Here is a 16165-nt window from a genome sequence, read left to right as displayed (position 1 = left end):
GGGGTCTATAATAAACAATAGAAAGTACATTCAAGTACAATATCAGATATCATGCATTTTTTAATGTATCATACACGTTGACACCCAATATTACATCATAGTAACACATACCCTAAGTAACATGTTGACAGTATCATACAATAGATCAACCCTAAGTAACATGTTGACAGTATCATACAATAGATCAACCCTAAGTAACATGTTGACAGTATCATACAATAGATCAACCCTAATTAACATGTTGACAGTATCATACAATAGATCAACCCTAAGATGCATGTTGACAGTATCATACAATAGATCAACCCTAAGATACATGTTGACAGTATCATACAATAGATCAACCCTAAGATGCATGTTGACAGTATCATACAATAGATCAACCCTAAGATGCATGTTGACAGTATCATACGATAGATCAACCCTAAGATACATGTTGACAGTATCATCATACAATAGATCAACCACACATGGAACACCAGTCTCCGGTCGTCCAGCCAAAGGAACAGAAGCCTTCATCTCCTCCCGACCACAGAGTGGTCATCAACACTACACTGGTCTGGGACAACTTACACACCTGTAGTCATGGTTACAGAGGGGTCATCACCATCTACACTGGTCTGGGACAACCTACACACCTGTAGTCATGGTTACAAAGGGGTCATCACCATCTACACTGGTCTGAGACAACCTACATACCTGTAGTCATGGTTACAGAGGGGTCATCACCATCTACACTGGTCTGGGACAACCTCCATACCTGTAGTCATGGTTACTGGTGTCCTAAGACCAGCCCAACACCAACTGTAATACAGAGTTGTGGAGACACAGCAAGAAGGAAAGACAGCACACAAATATGCAACTGGAGGGTCCGGATGATGAGGTGACTTAACATGTGCGTTGGTCTGATGTGTGTGTGATGTTTTTTTCCCCCACACACACACACAAGTACATTGAGGAGGGAGAACTATCTCCCAAGGTTATTACCACTGTACGCAACCCAAACGCTGGGTAGAGGGGCTCAGAGAAGGTGGTGATGAATGTGTGCAGGTGGGTCATTGTGTCAGAGGAGATGCTGTAGAAGGACAGAACACCAGCTGGCCAGTCCAGGTAAACTCCTACTCTGCTGGGTGAAGGGAGCTTGTAATGTATTAAAGTCTGTTCACAATTGTGATGGACAGAGAGTCTTTGACAAAAACCAAACGTAAAACGAGACCTGCTCAGACCCCAGGATCTGTTGTTGTCTCCAAGTGTACAGGCATCACACATCCCTCTCCTCCTGATGCTTCTATACGTCACTCCTACCAGAACCTGCCCCTCCACCTCCCAGTAATGGCGTCCAGTCAGACCCTCTGTACACAGCACCTGCTGCTCTAAATCAAACCTCTCTGGGTGATCAGGATATGGATGCTCCTCTCCAAAAAACTCATTGCAATACGGCCACGGCTTCACCTCCACCCTCCTGTTGTCCTCAGACATAATGAGTTTTCTGTGAGCTGTGTTTGGGTCCAGTGTGAGATCACAGGCATCTACAGAACAGGAGAGACGCTGGATCAGAACTGTGTGTCTGGATGTTTACATTTCCATCTTGTCAGTGAGTGAGAGGTTGTTTCCGTTTTAATCGTCGACCTACCTATTGGAAAGGAGACAGATGGACTTCTTCGAATGAACTCGAATTTCGAATAAACTAACGATCGATGATGTATCCAAAGTACAGTTAAGGCGTGAGTTAAAAACGTGGTCTTTCGCTTCTCCTCGATGAGTATGGTAGAGTGGGGGAAGTTGTGCCACCCCGTTTCTAGGGAACCATAGACGAAATTGGTCATGGGACCACACATTTTGAAGAGTCAGTCATTTTACTCATCCTGTAAAGAAGAGAGCCTCATTGCATGAGAGGTAAACACATTTAAGTTCCAAAAACTTTTGTTTTTTGTTAAAACGTCTTTGATCAAGGTTTTTTGATTGTTGTGTGAAGCCACCTCCCTGAAATGTGTTTCTGCAGGTTGGGATGTTTGTGATGTGCTCATGTGGTGCAGTTGGCTTGTAGAAAATCGGCCTTTGATGTTGTAAAATAACTTTTCCACATATTTAAGTTTCAATATTCCTATTTGTTTAATGTATGCACCTTCCTGCCAAAGTAAATCCCTCGTTTGTGCAAACACGCGAATAAAATTCTTCTGATTCTGATTCAATAAACCTTAAATGAGTAATTTTGTATTGAATTTGTCTAGCTTCTATATAGCATCACAGTTTCTGAGATGAAAATATACAGTTTTACTTCAATAATCAATGGCACAATTTACCCCAATGTATTCTCTCTAAAGGCACAACTTACCCCGCACCGGGGGCAAGTTGTGCCACAAGACCACTTTTTTTCAGAAAGTTATATTTCTAAAATACTATATTTTAGATCCAAAGTGACTGTTCCCAGGGATGCACCACATCCTGAAATATATGTACATATTTTAGTTGGAAGCATTACTGTCATGGCCTCGCTTTAAAGTCACTTAAAGTAAAAACTGGCACAACTTACCCCACTCTCCCCCTTTTTAAAACAACTATTGAGGTAGTAGGAAAGTTCAACAAGTTCATGAATAATCATGACACAATAATTTTGTTTTTATTAACCATAAAAAGGTTTAACTTTCTAGGAATAAGTTACCTTCTTATGATTCACCGTAGATAATTAAACTGATGACTTTGTTACCCACTTTTAATTCTTACCGTGCTAAAAACGTTTTTACACAATAACATGAGTTTTCAGCCTTTATTTAAGCGTGAGGTTGTTTCTTGTCCTAACGCTATCCATTATTGGAACAGACGTACAAAGCAGCAAAAGATTGGATGGGCATTGCCATTTTACAATAGTAAGTGTTTTATAAAATTATACGTCTGTTATCCTACAAGGTCTTTTGTTAAAAGGTTTATCTCTGGTGAATCGGATGTCAACTGCTCCTTTTGTCGTCTCCAAACAGAACATTTGTCTCATCTGTTTTGGTATTATGATTATATTAAGAACTTTAGCTTTCTGAAAATGTTTGTTTTTAAATAGCACATCAATATCATGTTCAAGTGAATAAAAACATTCATTAAAGTGATTCTAACAGTGACAGGACGGTGACATCATCCACACAGTAATACATTCTTACAGCCTTTATCTTCCCCAGTTTGTTTCAAAGCATGTTCCCCTTCAGTAGCACCATCCACCTAGCTTCACACAAAGCATGTTCCCCTTCAGTAGCACCATCCACCTAGCTTCACACAAAGCATGTTCCCCTTCAGTAGCACTATCCACCTAGCTTCACACAAAGCATGTTCCCCTTTAGTAGCACCATCCACCTAGCTTCACACAAAGCATGTTCCCCTTCAGTAGCACCATCCACCTGGCTTCACATACGACACACAGCCTGTTTCTTTCATCTCACATTATACTGACACCAGTTTTAATTTGTTTAGTAATATTTACTAGTGATGATACTACTGAAGCCAGGCCCAGCATGATTGGCTGCTGTTGACTAAACATCATAAAGTTTTACAATTCTTCACGCTGCCTCTCCTGTGTCCTCATATACGCTGCCTCTCCTGTGTCCTCATATACGCTGCCTCTCCTGTGTCCTCATATACGCTGCCTCTCCTGTGTCCTAATATACGCTGCCACTCCTGTGCGTCATCATATACGCTGCCTCTCCTGTGTCCTCATATACGCTGCCTCTCCTGTGCATCCTCATATACGCTGTATATGTGTGTTCTACCGGCTGAAAGTGTTGTTACAACACTGACACCGATATGGTTTACCTCGTATGCATCTTGATGTGTTTAATGAGATTACACTTAAGAGAAAAACACCTGCTACATTCCTGACACTGAAACGGCTTCTCTCCAGTGTGCGTCCTCATGTGAGTAATCATGTTAGGCTGCCAGCGAAACCTCTTGTGACATTCCTGACACTGAAACGGTTTTTCTCCTGTGTGTATTACCATGTGAGTTATCAAATTAGGCTGCCATCTAAAGCTCTTGTTACATTCTTTACACTGATACGGTTTCTCTCCTGTGTGTGTCCTCATGTGTCCAACCAGAGTAGATTTCTTATTAAAAGTGTTGTTACATTCGAGACACCGATATGGTTTTTCTCCTGTGTGTATTCTCATGTGAGTAACCATGGATGACTGCCATCTAAAACTCTTTTTACATTCTTGACACTGAAATGGTTTATCTCCAGTGTGTATTATCATATGATTAAGCAAAGTTTGCTTCAAAGTAAAGCTCTTCTTACATTCTAAACACTGATGAGGTTTCTCTCCTGTGTGACTGCCCTGTGGCGTACCTTCCATGGGAAGAGTGTTCTTTCTTTTTCTGCTTGATTTGACTGTTTCTAGCAAAGGCATCACTCCTCCATGTTCCTCCTCCACCAGACTCTGAGCTGCAGGACAGTCTGGAGCTACAACAGAGAGGGGCTGAGAGTCACTGCCTGGTTCTGGTGCTGCAGAGTCTTCTACATGAGACTCTGCTTTGATTTGCTCCTCAGTTGTGTTGGTGGGTAGAGAGTCTCCTTCTCTATTGTCCACTTGGACAGCTTTGTCAAGATGTGAACATTCAATAGAGCCCTCTTGATCAGAATCACAATCCACACTGGAAGACGTGAGTATGGAGTCTGTAGTTTCAGACTTTAGTCCTTGAAGCTGCTCTTCCTCCTGACTGGTCCACAGCTCCTGTTCCTCTTTAATCTGTGGGGGCTCCAGGAGAGAGAGCTGCTGTACATCTGGGGGGGAAATGTGAACTAATCAATTATTCTGCAACTCAACATGTCTGTCAACTAAAACTAGACCAGTGGTGGTGATCTTAGCAGGGTGTGGTGGTGATCTTAGCAGGGTGTGGTGGGGTGGTCTTAGCAGGGTGTGGTGGGGTGGTCTTAGCAGGGTGTGGTGGGGTGGTCTTAGCAGGGTGTGGTGGGGTGGTCTTAGCAGGGTGTGGTGGGGTGGTCTTAGCAGGGTGTGGTGGGGTGGTCTTAGCAGGGTGTGGTGGGGTGATCTTAGCAGGGTGTGGTGGGGTGGTCTTAGCAGGGTGTGGTGGGGTGATCTTAGCAGGGTGTGGTGGGGTGATCTTAGCAGGGTGTGGTGGGGTGATCTTAGCAGGGTGTGGTGGGGTGGTCTTAGCAGGGTGTGGTGGGGTGGTCTTAGCAGGGTGTGGTGGGGTGATCTTAGCAGGGTGTGGTGGGGTGGTCTTAGCAGGGTGTGGTGGGGTGATCTTAGCAGGGTGTGGTGGGGTGATCTTAGCAGGGTGTGGTGTGGTGGTCTTAGCAGGGTGTGGTGGGGTGGTCTTAGCAGGGTGTGGTGGGGTGATCTTAGCAGGGTGTGGTGTGGTGGTCTTAGCAGGGTGTGGTGGGGTGGTCTTAGCAGGGTGTGGTGGGGTGGTCTTAGCAGGGTGTGGTGGGGTGGTCTTAGCAGGGTGTGGTGGGGTGGTCTTAGCAGGGTGTGGTGGGGTGGTCTTAGCAGGGTGTGGTGGGGTGGTCTTAGCAGGGTGTGGTGGGGTGGTCTTAGCAGGGTGTGGTGGGGTGATCTTAGCAGGGTGTGGTGGGGTGATCTTAGCAGGGTGTGGTGGGGTGATCTTAGCAGGGTGTGGTGGGGTGATCTTAGCAGGGTGTGGTGGGGTGGTCTTAGCAGGGTGTGGTGGGGTGATCTTAGCAGGGTGTGGTGGGGTGATCTTAGCAGGGTGTGGTGGGGTGGTCTTAGCAGGGTGTGGTGGGGTGATCTTAGCAGGGTGTGGTGGGGTGGTCTTAGCAGGGTGTGGTGGGGTGATCTTAGCAGGGTGTGGTGGGGTGGTCTTAGCAGGGTGTGGTGGGGTGGTCTTAGCAGGGTGTGGTGGGGTGATCTTAGCAGGGTGTGGTGGGGTGATCTTAGCAGGGTGTGGTGGTGGTGTTAGCAGGGTGTGGTGGGGTGGTCTTAGCAGGGTGTGGTGGGGTGGTCTTAGCAGGGTGTGGTGGGGTGATCTTAGCAGGGTGTGGTGGGGTGGTCTTAGCAGGGTGTGGTGGGGTGGTCTTAGCAGGGTGTGGTGGGGTGGTCTTAGCAGGGTGTGGTGGGGTGGTCTTAGCAGGGTGTGGTGGGGTGGTCTTAGCAGGGTGTGGTGGGGTGATCTTAGCAGGGTGTGGTGGGGTGGTCTTAGCAGGGTGTGGTGGGGTGGTCTTAGCAGGGTGTGGTGGGGTGATCTTAGCAGGGTGTGGTGGGGTGGTCTTAGCAGGGTGTGGTGGGGTGGTCTTAGCAGGGTGTGGTGGGGTGGTCTTAGCAGGGTGTGGTGGGGTGGTCTTAGCAGGGTGTGGTGTGGTGGTCTTAGCAGGGTGTGGTGGGGTGGTCTTAGCAGGGTGTGGTGGGGTGGTCTTAGCAGGGTGTGGTGGGGTGGTCTTAGCAGGGTGTGGTGACCTCCCATGACCCCAGAAGACCCAAGACGATAGCATGACTAAGACATTGTAAACAGGCCACCCTGCCATGTTTAGAACGTGTTCCACACCAGTTCCTAACTACAACTTTCTCAGTGCAGATATGACTCTGCGGTAACACGCAGATGCTACAGGAGGCTGTGACGAGATCTAACCCCCTCTGTCAAGAAGACCCGACCTGAGAAAAAGACTTGAGAAAAACATGAAATGTTGGATGGATGCTGTGAACCTGTGATGGATGTTGTGAAGGACCTGCACACCTCGAGGACCCTGAGGCGAGCGAAAATGATTGTGGCCGACTCCTCCCACCCTGGACACTCCCTGTTTCAGCCACTCCCCTCCGGCAGAAGGCTGCGGTCCATCAGGACCAAAACCTCACGCCACACAAACAGTTTCTTCCCTTCCGCTGTTGGCCTCCTCAACAAGGCCAAGAGCTCACACTGACTGAATGTCTTAAAACTATTTACATTTTGCACTACATTCAATTCCTGTAATATTTGTATTTTAGATTGTAAATTGGCAACTTATATTTTATTGTATATTTTATTTTAATTGTATTCCACTTAGAATTGCTAGTACTCCACTTAGTATCGCTAGTTTAAGTATCATTCCACTTAGTATTGCTAGTTTATGTATCCTTTGTATAGTTAGACCACATTTAAATTTAAGATTCCTATATGTTTATTGTATGCACCTCCCTGCCAAAGCAAATTCCTTGTCTGTGTAAACATTCATGGCGAATAAATCAATTTCTGATTCTGATTTCTGAACCATGTCACGATGCAACTGCAGACCGCTCCTTCCCTATGTTGTTACCCCTCCTACTTCACAGTATTTTACACAGCTTATTATAACTTGAAGGTATGTCATACCTGTTCTGTGTAGCTTGCCGTCAGGTTGAGTAAGAACGTCAAACAGCCGTTGTATCCGCGCGCTCTCCTTCTTGGAACGAGAGATTTCTTCTTTGTACTCTGCGACCATTATTTCAATGGCTCTGAAAATCTCGGAAGCTGCTGTTGTTAGTCGCTCACTGAAAAATTCTCTCATCATATATAATTTGGACATTGTTAAGTTTGAAAGCTTTGGCTGCTGGGTGAATATGGAGTTTGTAGTTTCAGACTGCAGTCCTTGGAGCTGCTCTTCCTCCTGACTGGTCCACAGCTCCTGTTCCTCTTTAATCTGTGGGGGCTCCGGGAGAGAGAGCTGCTGCACTTCTGGGAACAGAAAAGGGGACAACTGTTTTTCTCCTGACAGGATGTTCAGGAAAGCGTCGCTGTGAACAAGAAGTCATCTCAGATTAACACTTGGTTAGCAACCCATGGCACGCCATAGGCGTGGTGAACAATTACTACAGCCAATTGTACAATTGATGGCATTGCACAATGGAAAAGGAAATGACTTCAGAGATGCTGTCCTGAATCTTCTGTCAGGAGTAAAACTTGTCTCCTCTTCTGATAGCTTAAAACTGTAGTAAAGGCTAAAGGTTTTAAGAAAAACACTTGGGTCTGTCCGGGCTACTTGAAACAACTAAGACATTCTGGACGATGGATTTTATAATATTGAAGTATGAAAGTCGTACCTGTTTGGTGTAGTTTGATATAAGGTTTAGTAACAGCGTCCAAAAGCCGTTGTATTCGCGCGCTCTCTTCCTTGGAACGAGATATTTCTTCTTGATGCCCAAACAGCGTTTTTTCAAATTCTCTGAATATTTCCAAAGCTGTCATTGTTAGTCGCGCACAGATATGTTCTTTAAACACGTCTGGGACAGACATTTTGAGATTCTAGTGAGGTTAGCTATTAGCATCTGGCTAACCCCCTTGCTGTCTTCCTTGACAAGTGATCAACTAAGTTTTCGAACCCCACAACAATTCTCTCCTTTCCTTCTCCCTACATCACTTGTAAATAAGCAACACGTGCAGATAAGACTCCAGTAGGTAATTGCAAGTTTTCAAACTTCCCTTCTACATTCATACCAACTGTAGCCACACCGCTTATGGACGACGTTAGCATATACTTTAACAGGACGTTAGCATTGTGCTTCCTGCACTAGGATGTGAAAATCAAACTCTTCCGGTGATCAGTTCACCGTTCTATGACAACGTCGAGACAACAGCGCCCCCTGTTGTAGCGGATGATGACCATTTAAGGATTTATGTCGTTACAGTCATTACATTTAGTCATTTAGCAAACGCTCTTATCCAGAGCGACTTACAGTAAGTACAAGGACATTCCCCGAGGCAAGTAGGGTGAAGGACACAACATCATGTGGCACGGCAGGGAATCGATCCGGCAATCTTCTGATTACTAGCCCGACTCCCTCACCGCTCAGCCATCTGACTCCGACGGAGTAAATGTCAGACAATTTCAGACACGTTGATGTAGATGTAATCATAACTCAGTGTACAGTTACAGAATAAGTCATAACAATGTATAATTAAAACATAGGTAACACACAATATAATGTACATTGATGCATTAAAATAAGCAACTGTCCTTGCTTGGAATATAACCCAGAATGATGTATGTATCAATATATCACTATAAAATTCTAATAGTGTGTGCACCACTGTGTATATAGAACATGTATATAGTGAATGAAAACCTGTATAAAACTATGTCATAGTGTAAGCAATAAACCATTTAGTTGACGTTGTGTAAACCACTGCAGAATGTTGACAACCATAACGAGGCTTGAAGTGGAGAAACAGTCAATTCTGCCCCCCAGGTCTTTTCAATCCCTTTACAGAAGGGTAAACATATGTGAGTGTGTGTATGATGTTCTGATGTGTGTGTGAGTGTGTGTGATGTTCTGATGTGTGTGTGTGTGTTATCCTTGACCGCACCCCATCATATCACAGGTGTGTTGGATCAGAAGCGGGGTTGTTTCCATGGAGACCCATGTTGTGTTCCTCCAGGAGGAACTACTCTACCTGGCACAGGGTCACTGAGGATGAGGGGTAAAACCTAAACGCTGGGTAGAGGGGCTCAGAGAAGGTGGTGATGAACGTATATAGGCGGGTTATTGTGTCAGAGGAGATGCTGTAGAAGGACAGAACACCAGCTGGCCAGTCCAGGTAAACTCCTACTCTGATGGGTGGAAGGAAACTGAAAGGTATTAAGGTATTTTCATGATTGTGCCGGACAGAATCAGACCAATGCAGACACCAAGACCTGTCGTCTCCAAGTGTTCAAGCAGGACTCCTGCCTCTCTTCCTGATGCTTCCATACGTCACTCCTACCAGAACCCCTTTTTCCACCTCCACCTCCCAGTAATGGCGTCCAGTCAGACCCTCTCTACACAGCACCTGCTGCTCTTCATCAAACCTATTTGGGTGATCAGGATGCGGATGGTCCTCCTTCACCACCTCCACCCTCCTGTTTTCCTCAGACAGAGAGAGGGTTCTGTGAGCTGTGTTTGGGTCCAGTGTGAGATCACAGGCATCTACAGAACAGAGGAGAGACGCTGGATCAGAACTGTGTGTCTGGATGTTTACATTTCCATCTTGTCAGTGAGTGAGAGGTTGTTTCTGTCAGATGGTCATGAGTGATTTTCAGTCAGAGGATTCTGGGATTGAACCCAGTAAGAGTGGAAGCATAACTGAAGAGCAACACTGTGACATCAGGTATAGTTGAACTGCCTCTGTGTGTGTGAGAGAGAGTGAGTAAGAGAGAGTTAATGTGTGTGTGAGTGGCTTTGTATGTGTGTCAGTGTTTCAATGTCTCAGTATGTACTGTATGTATTACTGATCAGCAACACAGTGACGCAGTGAGAGTTGAACTGCTTCTGATACATTAGAAGACTCCAAATCACATAATTGGAATTATGCACTCCAAACCAATAATTTGTATTGCTGAAGTTAAAATGACCAATTCTGCATCTAACCCAATCACCTGCCCTCCGAAAAAAAGAAAGAAAAAAAGATCAACTCGAATCTCCTTTCAACTTTCAACTTCCAACTTTATTTATCCTTCAAAAGGAAATGAGTGTGCAGCAGGGGTCACAAACACAAACACAGAACAGCAGCGCCAAATGCCAACAACACTACACAACACAGAACACACAATAGAGACACACCTTCCCCCAAACCCCATGACAGGGTCCAATTGGGACAGTAATGGCCATTGGCAGGTAATAAATAAATAATTAATTAATTAAAAAAAACATCATGATGTCGGCCAAGTGAATTTAGGTTCCTAATAGCCACAGGAATTAAAGAATCTCTGGCACGACCAGTTCTTAACCTAGGTAGCCTAAAACGACAACCAGAAGGGAGCAAATCAAACTCTCCGAAAAGTGGGTGATCAGGGCAGTTTAAAATGTGTTTAGCCTTACCTCACCCATAACCTGTTTATCTTACCCATAACCCCCGTTTATCGTATAAACGGGTTGTGGGTAAGGCTCTCTCACAAGAAATCTCTCCTAATTTGATCTAAAAACGTCAAATGTCACCAAAAGGTGAGCACTCATGGTGTGAGAGTGCACGTGAGAGTGCACGTGTGAGAGATCAGGTTTGTGTATATGTGTTGTGGGGGTTGTGTGCCAGTGTTTAAGCATGTCAGTATCTACTGTTTGTGTTTTTCTCTAACCCCAAAACACACACACACACACAATATCAAAATCAAGTCTCAATGTTGGATGTACTGATGTACAAAACAATACTTACACTTCTTAAGCAGCTGTGGTTTCACCCAGATCTCTTCATTATGGTCCACACTGTGGGAGACAGGGAGAAACAGACAGAGACACACACACACACAGCCTGTGTATGAAAAGTGGTCAGGAATAGAAATGATTAACAAAGTCAAGGGACCTGTAAAGAGTGACAGTAAGAACTAGATATCAGAACCTGACTGTTCTCAGACCAACATTAGAAACACAGAGAATGTCAAAACACAAATAGCTTCTGTAACCAGGCGACCAGAACCTCAACAAATCATCATTCTACAATAATCAACTACTCAGCATTAAACATGGCATATGAAGATGAATGTATCAGGGACCAACACTAACTTGAGTTTCTCCAGTCTACAGAGTGGACCAGAGAGAACTGTGTCTCCTGGGTGATTGAAGCTCAGGTCCAACTCTCTCAGATGGCAGTTTGAGCTGAGAGCTGTAGCCAGAGAAGCACAGCCTTCCTCTGTGACTCCACAGAACGACAGCCTGCAGAGAGAAGTCATCAGGACGTTACAACACTGCTGCCCTCTGCTGGTGGGTGTTGATGACATCACTGGGTACATTGTTGACTGACATACATTTACTTCTTCAACATGTTCTGTGTCCCTGTCTGGTTCCATGTGTGTCTGATCACTGACCTCAGGATCTCCAGTCTACAGTGTGGACTCTTCAGTCCATCAGAGAGCAGTTTCACTCCTGAATCCTGCAGGTTGTTGTGACTCAGGTCCAATTCTCTCAGATGGCAGTTTGAGCTGAGAGCTGAAGCCAGAGAATCACAGCCTTCCTCTGTGACTCCATAGAATGACAGCCTGCAAAGAGAAGTCATCAGGATGTCACAACACTGCTGCCCTCTGCTGGTGGGTGTTGTTGACATCACTGGGTACATTGCTGACCGACATACTGTGCATTTACTTCTTCAACATGTTCTATGTGTCCCTGTCTGGTTCCATGTGTGTCTGATCACTGACCTCAGGATCTCCAGTCTACAGTGTGGACTCTTCAGTCCATCAGAGAGCAGTTTCACTCCTGAATCCTGCAGGTTGTTGTGACTCAGGTCCAACTCTCTCAGGTGACAGTTTGAGCTGAGAGCTGAAGACAACTCTCTACAACTGTCCTCCGTCAGGTCACACCTGTTCAACCTACATCAGACATGAGGAAACACATGACAACATGATGAGTGATAACATTACACAGTGTATACAATTATATATGCCACAGAAGTGGAAATGCCTTTATTGTATAAATAAAAAAAGTATCTTCTGTGATAGCGATGTATTTGTTAGCGAATTACTATAACATGATCATGTTCATTATAACATGCTCTGTCTATGACAGCCTGTGACAATGTCTACTGGGTTATTTTAATATGAAGACTCCTCTACAGGTACTGACCTCAGTGTCTGCAGTGTCCTGTGTGGACCTCTCAGGGCAGCATAGACAACACTCAGATCACCATCTTCATCACCATCACCACCGCCATGTTCATCTTCATCATAACCAGACAGCTCAATCCCTGCCGTGTGCAGCTCTCTCAGAGGACAGTCTGGTGACTGGTGGGAGGAGACCAGTGATGCACAGTCCTCAGGGCTGAGATCCATGTTAATCAGTCTGTAGAAACAGAACATTCATGAGCTGCACATGCGGGGAAGTGGTTAAGACTGCTGACTGGAGGTCTCTTGGCAGCCAGGATCCACATCACATCTATACCTCTGTCTACAGGTACTGACCTCAGTGTCTCCAGTTTACAGTGTGGATCCCTCAGGGCAGCACAGACAACACTCAGGTCCCCATCATCACCATCATCATCAAAACCATACATATCAATATCCTCCAGGTGCAGCTCTCTCAGAGGACAGTCTGGTGACTGGAGGGAGGAGGCCAGTGATGCACAGTCCTCATGGTTGAGATGCATCGTATTCAGTCTGTACAAACAGAACATACAGCCAGTGATGTACCCTACATGTACAGTGTGTTTAGAGATACAATGATTCACTCTGCTGAGTTGAATATTGCTTTTTGAATGGTTACTATGGTAAACCAGCTTATAGTAACTATGTATGCTGAACTTGTATGAATCCAAACAACCTCCCCATTTCTCCTACCTTCTGTGTCCTATACTGTATCTAAAGGACTGTGAGTCCCTCTGTGATATGCTTGCGTGTAAAAAGGGCTATACAAATACATTTTGTATTTGTTTTATTTTAACTAAAATATACTGCTTCATAACTGGCTCTCAGAGTGACCATGTCAAACTAACTAACTGTCCAACAGACGTTGTTGAGGAGAGTTCTCTCATCTTCAGTTCCCTCCAAGGTCTCAGCAAACTCCTTCCTCAGTCTGGCTTTATTCTTCTCTTTGAACGACTGCATGTCAATAACTGCAAGGAGGAAAAACATTACGTCCACAATCTAATACACATCCTCAAGTCGCTAAGCCAAACAGTCTACCATTAGACCAAGAGGGAGTCCTTGTGATCCAAGGTGTTAGATGGTCGTAGTGGGAAGTGTTTTTGGTCTAATGACTGGAGGTAGTGGATGCTACTGGAGACCTTGACTTACTGCAGAAGAAGAGAAAGAGAAAGAGTCTCTTTTCTGTGTTTTCTGTGTTCTTATTCATTTGTCATCAGTTTGTGTTGTGAGATTATAATGGTGGTTTTACCCTGGCTGGGTGTCACTGTGCTGTGCTGCCTGACATCTGGAGTCTGACAGAACAAAACATGACAAGAACGATTCAGACACAAATACACAGAATGCAATATCCAAATACACACATGCAAATGTACAGTACTCAAATACAACACCAACATTGTTTTTCCATAATATTGTAGTATGCTGTCTATGTTCTGGGAGATCCAGTATAATGAATCAATAATAGTCTATTGTGCTTGTCACTGATAAATCTTTCATTTTAAGTTTAAATGTTTAGTTTAACATTTTCTAAACGTCTACCTTCTTTAAAAAGGATGTATAGGGTATGGGCTGTTACCTTTCCTCTCAGCAGTGGAGAGACTGATGTTGACATTCTGGATCTGGGAGTTGATGAAACTGGGGGCGGCGACATTGCTGTCATGTTGGGCTTTGATGGAGGAGGACAGAGTAGCTGCTCTCTGCTGCCCCATGTGGCAGAAAGCTGTAAATTCACGTCCCATTATTTTGCTATTATCATTTTACATACATATATATATATATATATATTAGTGCTGTCAGTTTAACGCGTTATTAACGGCGTTAACGCAAACCCAAATTAACGGCGTCAATTTTTTTATCGCGCAATTAACGCTCTTTTTGGCCTAGCAAACTTTGTAGTTTTTTTCACATGCTGTTGCAACAATTACCGACGTTAGAAAGACTACAACACCACACCAGATCTAGCTAGACCGGAAATAAAACAACAGGCACGCCACACACGCACTTGTTTGGCTTGCGAGCCGGCTAAAGAGTAGTAGCAGAGCCCGTTTACGGATATTAGACATTCTCTGGTAGTAGGCTAACGTTTTGAGTGGATGGCGAGCGCGAGACGCCGAAATGGATGCCAATAAGATTCTGAATGGAAAGTTTATTTTAAAAAGTTGCCAAATGGTTCCATTGACAAGACCAAAGTGATCTGTGTGTTTTGTCGTTGTAAACTGAGTTATCATCGTAGCACGTCCAGTCTGAAATACCACTTGATGGCCAAGCACACATCTGATGCGATTCATGCGAATTCTCCGCTCCCTCGTCAAAGCCAGGCGATTGCAATGTTGTTTTCAATAAAAAAATATTTGCACGAAGCAATCCGAACCACTTTTCCATGTTGATAAGAGCTTTAAAATTGAAAAAAGAATGTGACAAAAAGAAATCAAGGGACATTTAGAATAGATAAAACTGTGCGATTAATTGATTAATCGCGAGTTAACTATGACATTAATGCGATTAAATATTTTAATCGTTTGACAGCACTAATATATATATATATATATATTTTTTTTATATCTATCTAAAACATATGCTCAAATCATTGTTCTTATTAGATTGGCTACACAGCTGTTTTTATCTCACTGCATTGTGTATAAACACGTAAAGTGGTATTTGTAAAAAGGTTTTATTGGGATTTACACTTCACAGTAACATGATGCAGGTATGCTGGATCTCACCTTGACTCGTCCTTCCTGCTTCAGCATCAGCGTTGTTCTCCATCTCTCCGTCCCTACAGAGTGGACAGCAGCTTCTGCTGGTTGAAGTCAGTGGAATAGTGTTTTACATGTTCCTGCTCCAAAACATCCACTGTATCCTCACTTATCTGAGAAATTGTATTTGTCCGGTAGATGGTGTGCTATCAGCATAACTAGACTATACTGACCACTGGTAGGACCCCTTATGATGGCAAGTTAGTATATCCATGGTCTGTCTGTACATATCTAATGGAAATCTACATCTACAGCTATTCAGAATAAGTTTTAGAACACAATATTTGGAAAATTATTATTCTATATTATGGCCTACGCTTTCAAATTATGGTACATATAACACTTTATCAGTCGTGGATAATATTAGGTAAAAAAAATACAACAAAATAATCCACGGTATTTCCGGGGTCTACCAAGTATTATTGTCGTAAATCAACGAGTCTTTAAGCCTTCGTCTCGTAATTTGCAATGATAAAGATGTAATCATCGACTTACCTGTTGGAGAGATGAGACTGAGACAGATGGACTACTTTTATTTCTCAAATAAAGTAACGATCGATTGTGTAGGCAAGATTACTGTCTAGGAGCGAGTTCAAAACTGTCATCCACTTTCCAAAATCTTTCGCCAATTCGCCTTACTTCCTGAACGAGTTTTGAGCTCCGCCTCTGGGTGTAGCAAAGAATAATTTACTGTTTTATAATAAACTGTAGTAGCATACTTGAACCACGTTTTTTCCCGAACTTAAAGACCATTTTAAGTGAACACGCTCATAGCCAGATTGACAAAACCTGGGTTGAGTGTTGATCACCACCATCATGACACCGCTTTTAGCGATTGTTATGGCTCAGTGAAACCAGCGATATCGCGGGTTTGCTGACCTTGCTTCGTAGTACA

At 44.0% G+C, this 16165-nt stretch overlaps 3 protein-coding genes across 6 annotated transcripts; all 3 read right to left on the bottom strand.

Annotated features, from left to right (window-relative positions):
* Positions 1 to 53: 53 nt before the first annotated feature.
* On the bottom strand, positions 54 to 1533 carry LOC124464946 (stonustoxin subunit beta-like; the record flags this gene model as incomplete). Its single annotated transcript, XM_047016882.1, has 1 exon — positions 54 to 1533. A coding segment is annotated over one exon (645 nt), but the record flags the coding sequence as incomplete, so codon positions are not given.
* Positions 1467 to 8656, bottom strand: LOC124464942 (zinc finger protein 23-like). 4 transcript variants are annotated; one of them, XM_047016876.1, is made up of 4 exons: positions 8010 to 8656; positions 7303 to 7644; positions 4274 to 4759; positions 1467 to 1633 (listed from the first exon to the last, which is right to left on the bottom strand). In XM_047016876.1, the coding sequence occupies exons 1-4, from the start codon at positions 8200 to 8202 to the stop codon at positions 1554 to 1556; spliced, it is 1101 nt and encodes a 366-aa protein (XP_046872832.1). In that variant the 5' UTR covers positions 8203 to 8656; the 3' UTR covers positions 1467 to 1553. The 4 variants fall into 4 exon arrangements, 3 of the variants coding, with proteins under 3 accessions (XP_046872832.1, XP_046872833.1, XP_046872831.1); XM_047016877.1 differs by having other exon boundaries at positions 1541 to 1865; XR_006955774.1 differs by lacking the exon at positions 1467 to 1633 and adding an exon at positions 3068 to 3251 and having other exon boundaries at positions 3384 to 4759.
* A 47-nt stretch (positions 8657 to 8703) lies between these two features.
* On the bottom strand, positions 8704 to 15931 carry LOC124464944 (ribonuclease inhibitor-like). The gene is made up of 11 exons (XM_047016880.1): positions 15766 to 15931; positions 15238 to 15314; positions 14091 to 14234; positions 13367 to 13806; positions 12833 to 13027; positions 12498 to 12713; positions 12074 to 12244; positions 11744 to 11914; positions 11442 to 11591; positions 11095 to 11144; positions 8704 to 9872 (listed from the first exon to the last, which is right to left on the bottom strand). Exons 4-11 carry the CDS (start codon positions 13399 to 13401, stop codon positions 9619 to 9621), a joined length of 1242 nt encoding a protein of 413 aa, XP_046872836.1. The 5' UTR covers positions 13402 to 13806; positions 14091 to 14234; positions 15238 to 15314; positions 15766 to 15931; the 3' UTR covers positions 8704 to 9618.
* Between the last annotated feature and the right edge of the window lie 234 nt (positions 15932 to 16165).

Source organism: Hypomesus transpacificus, unplaced genomic scaffold (genome assembly GCF_021917145.1).
Source record: "Hypomesus transpacificus isolate Combined female unplaced genomic scaffold, fHypTra1 scaffold_423, whole genome shotgun sequence".
NCBI classification, from domain to species: Eukaryota; Metazoa; Chordata; class Actinopteri; order Osmeriformes; family Osmeridae; genus Hypomesus; species Hypomesus transpacificus.
The sequence above is the reverse complement of the archived record's forward strand: the minus strand, read 5'-3'. Positions and strand labels throughout refer to the sequence as shown.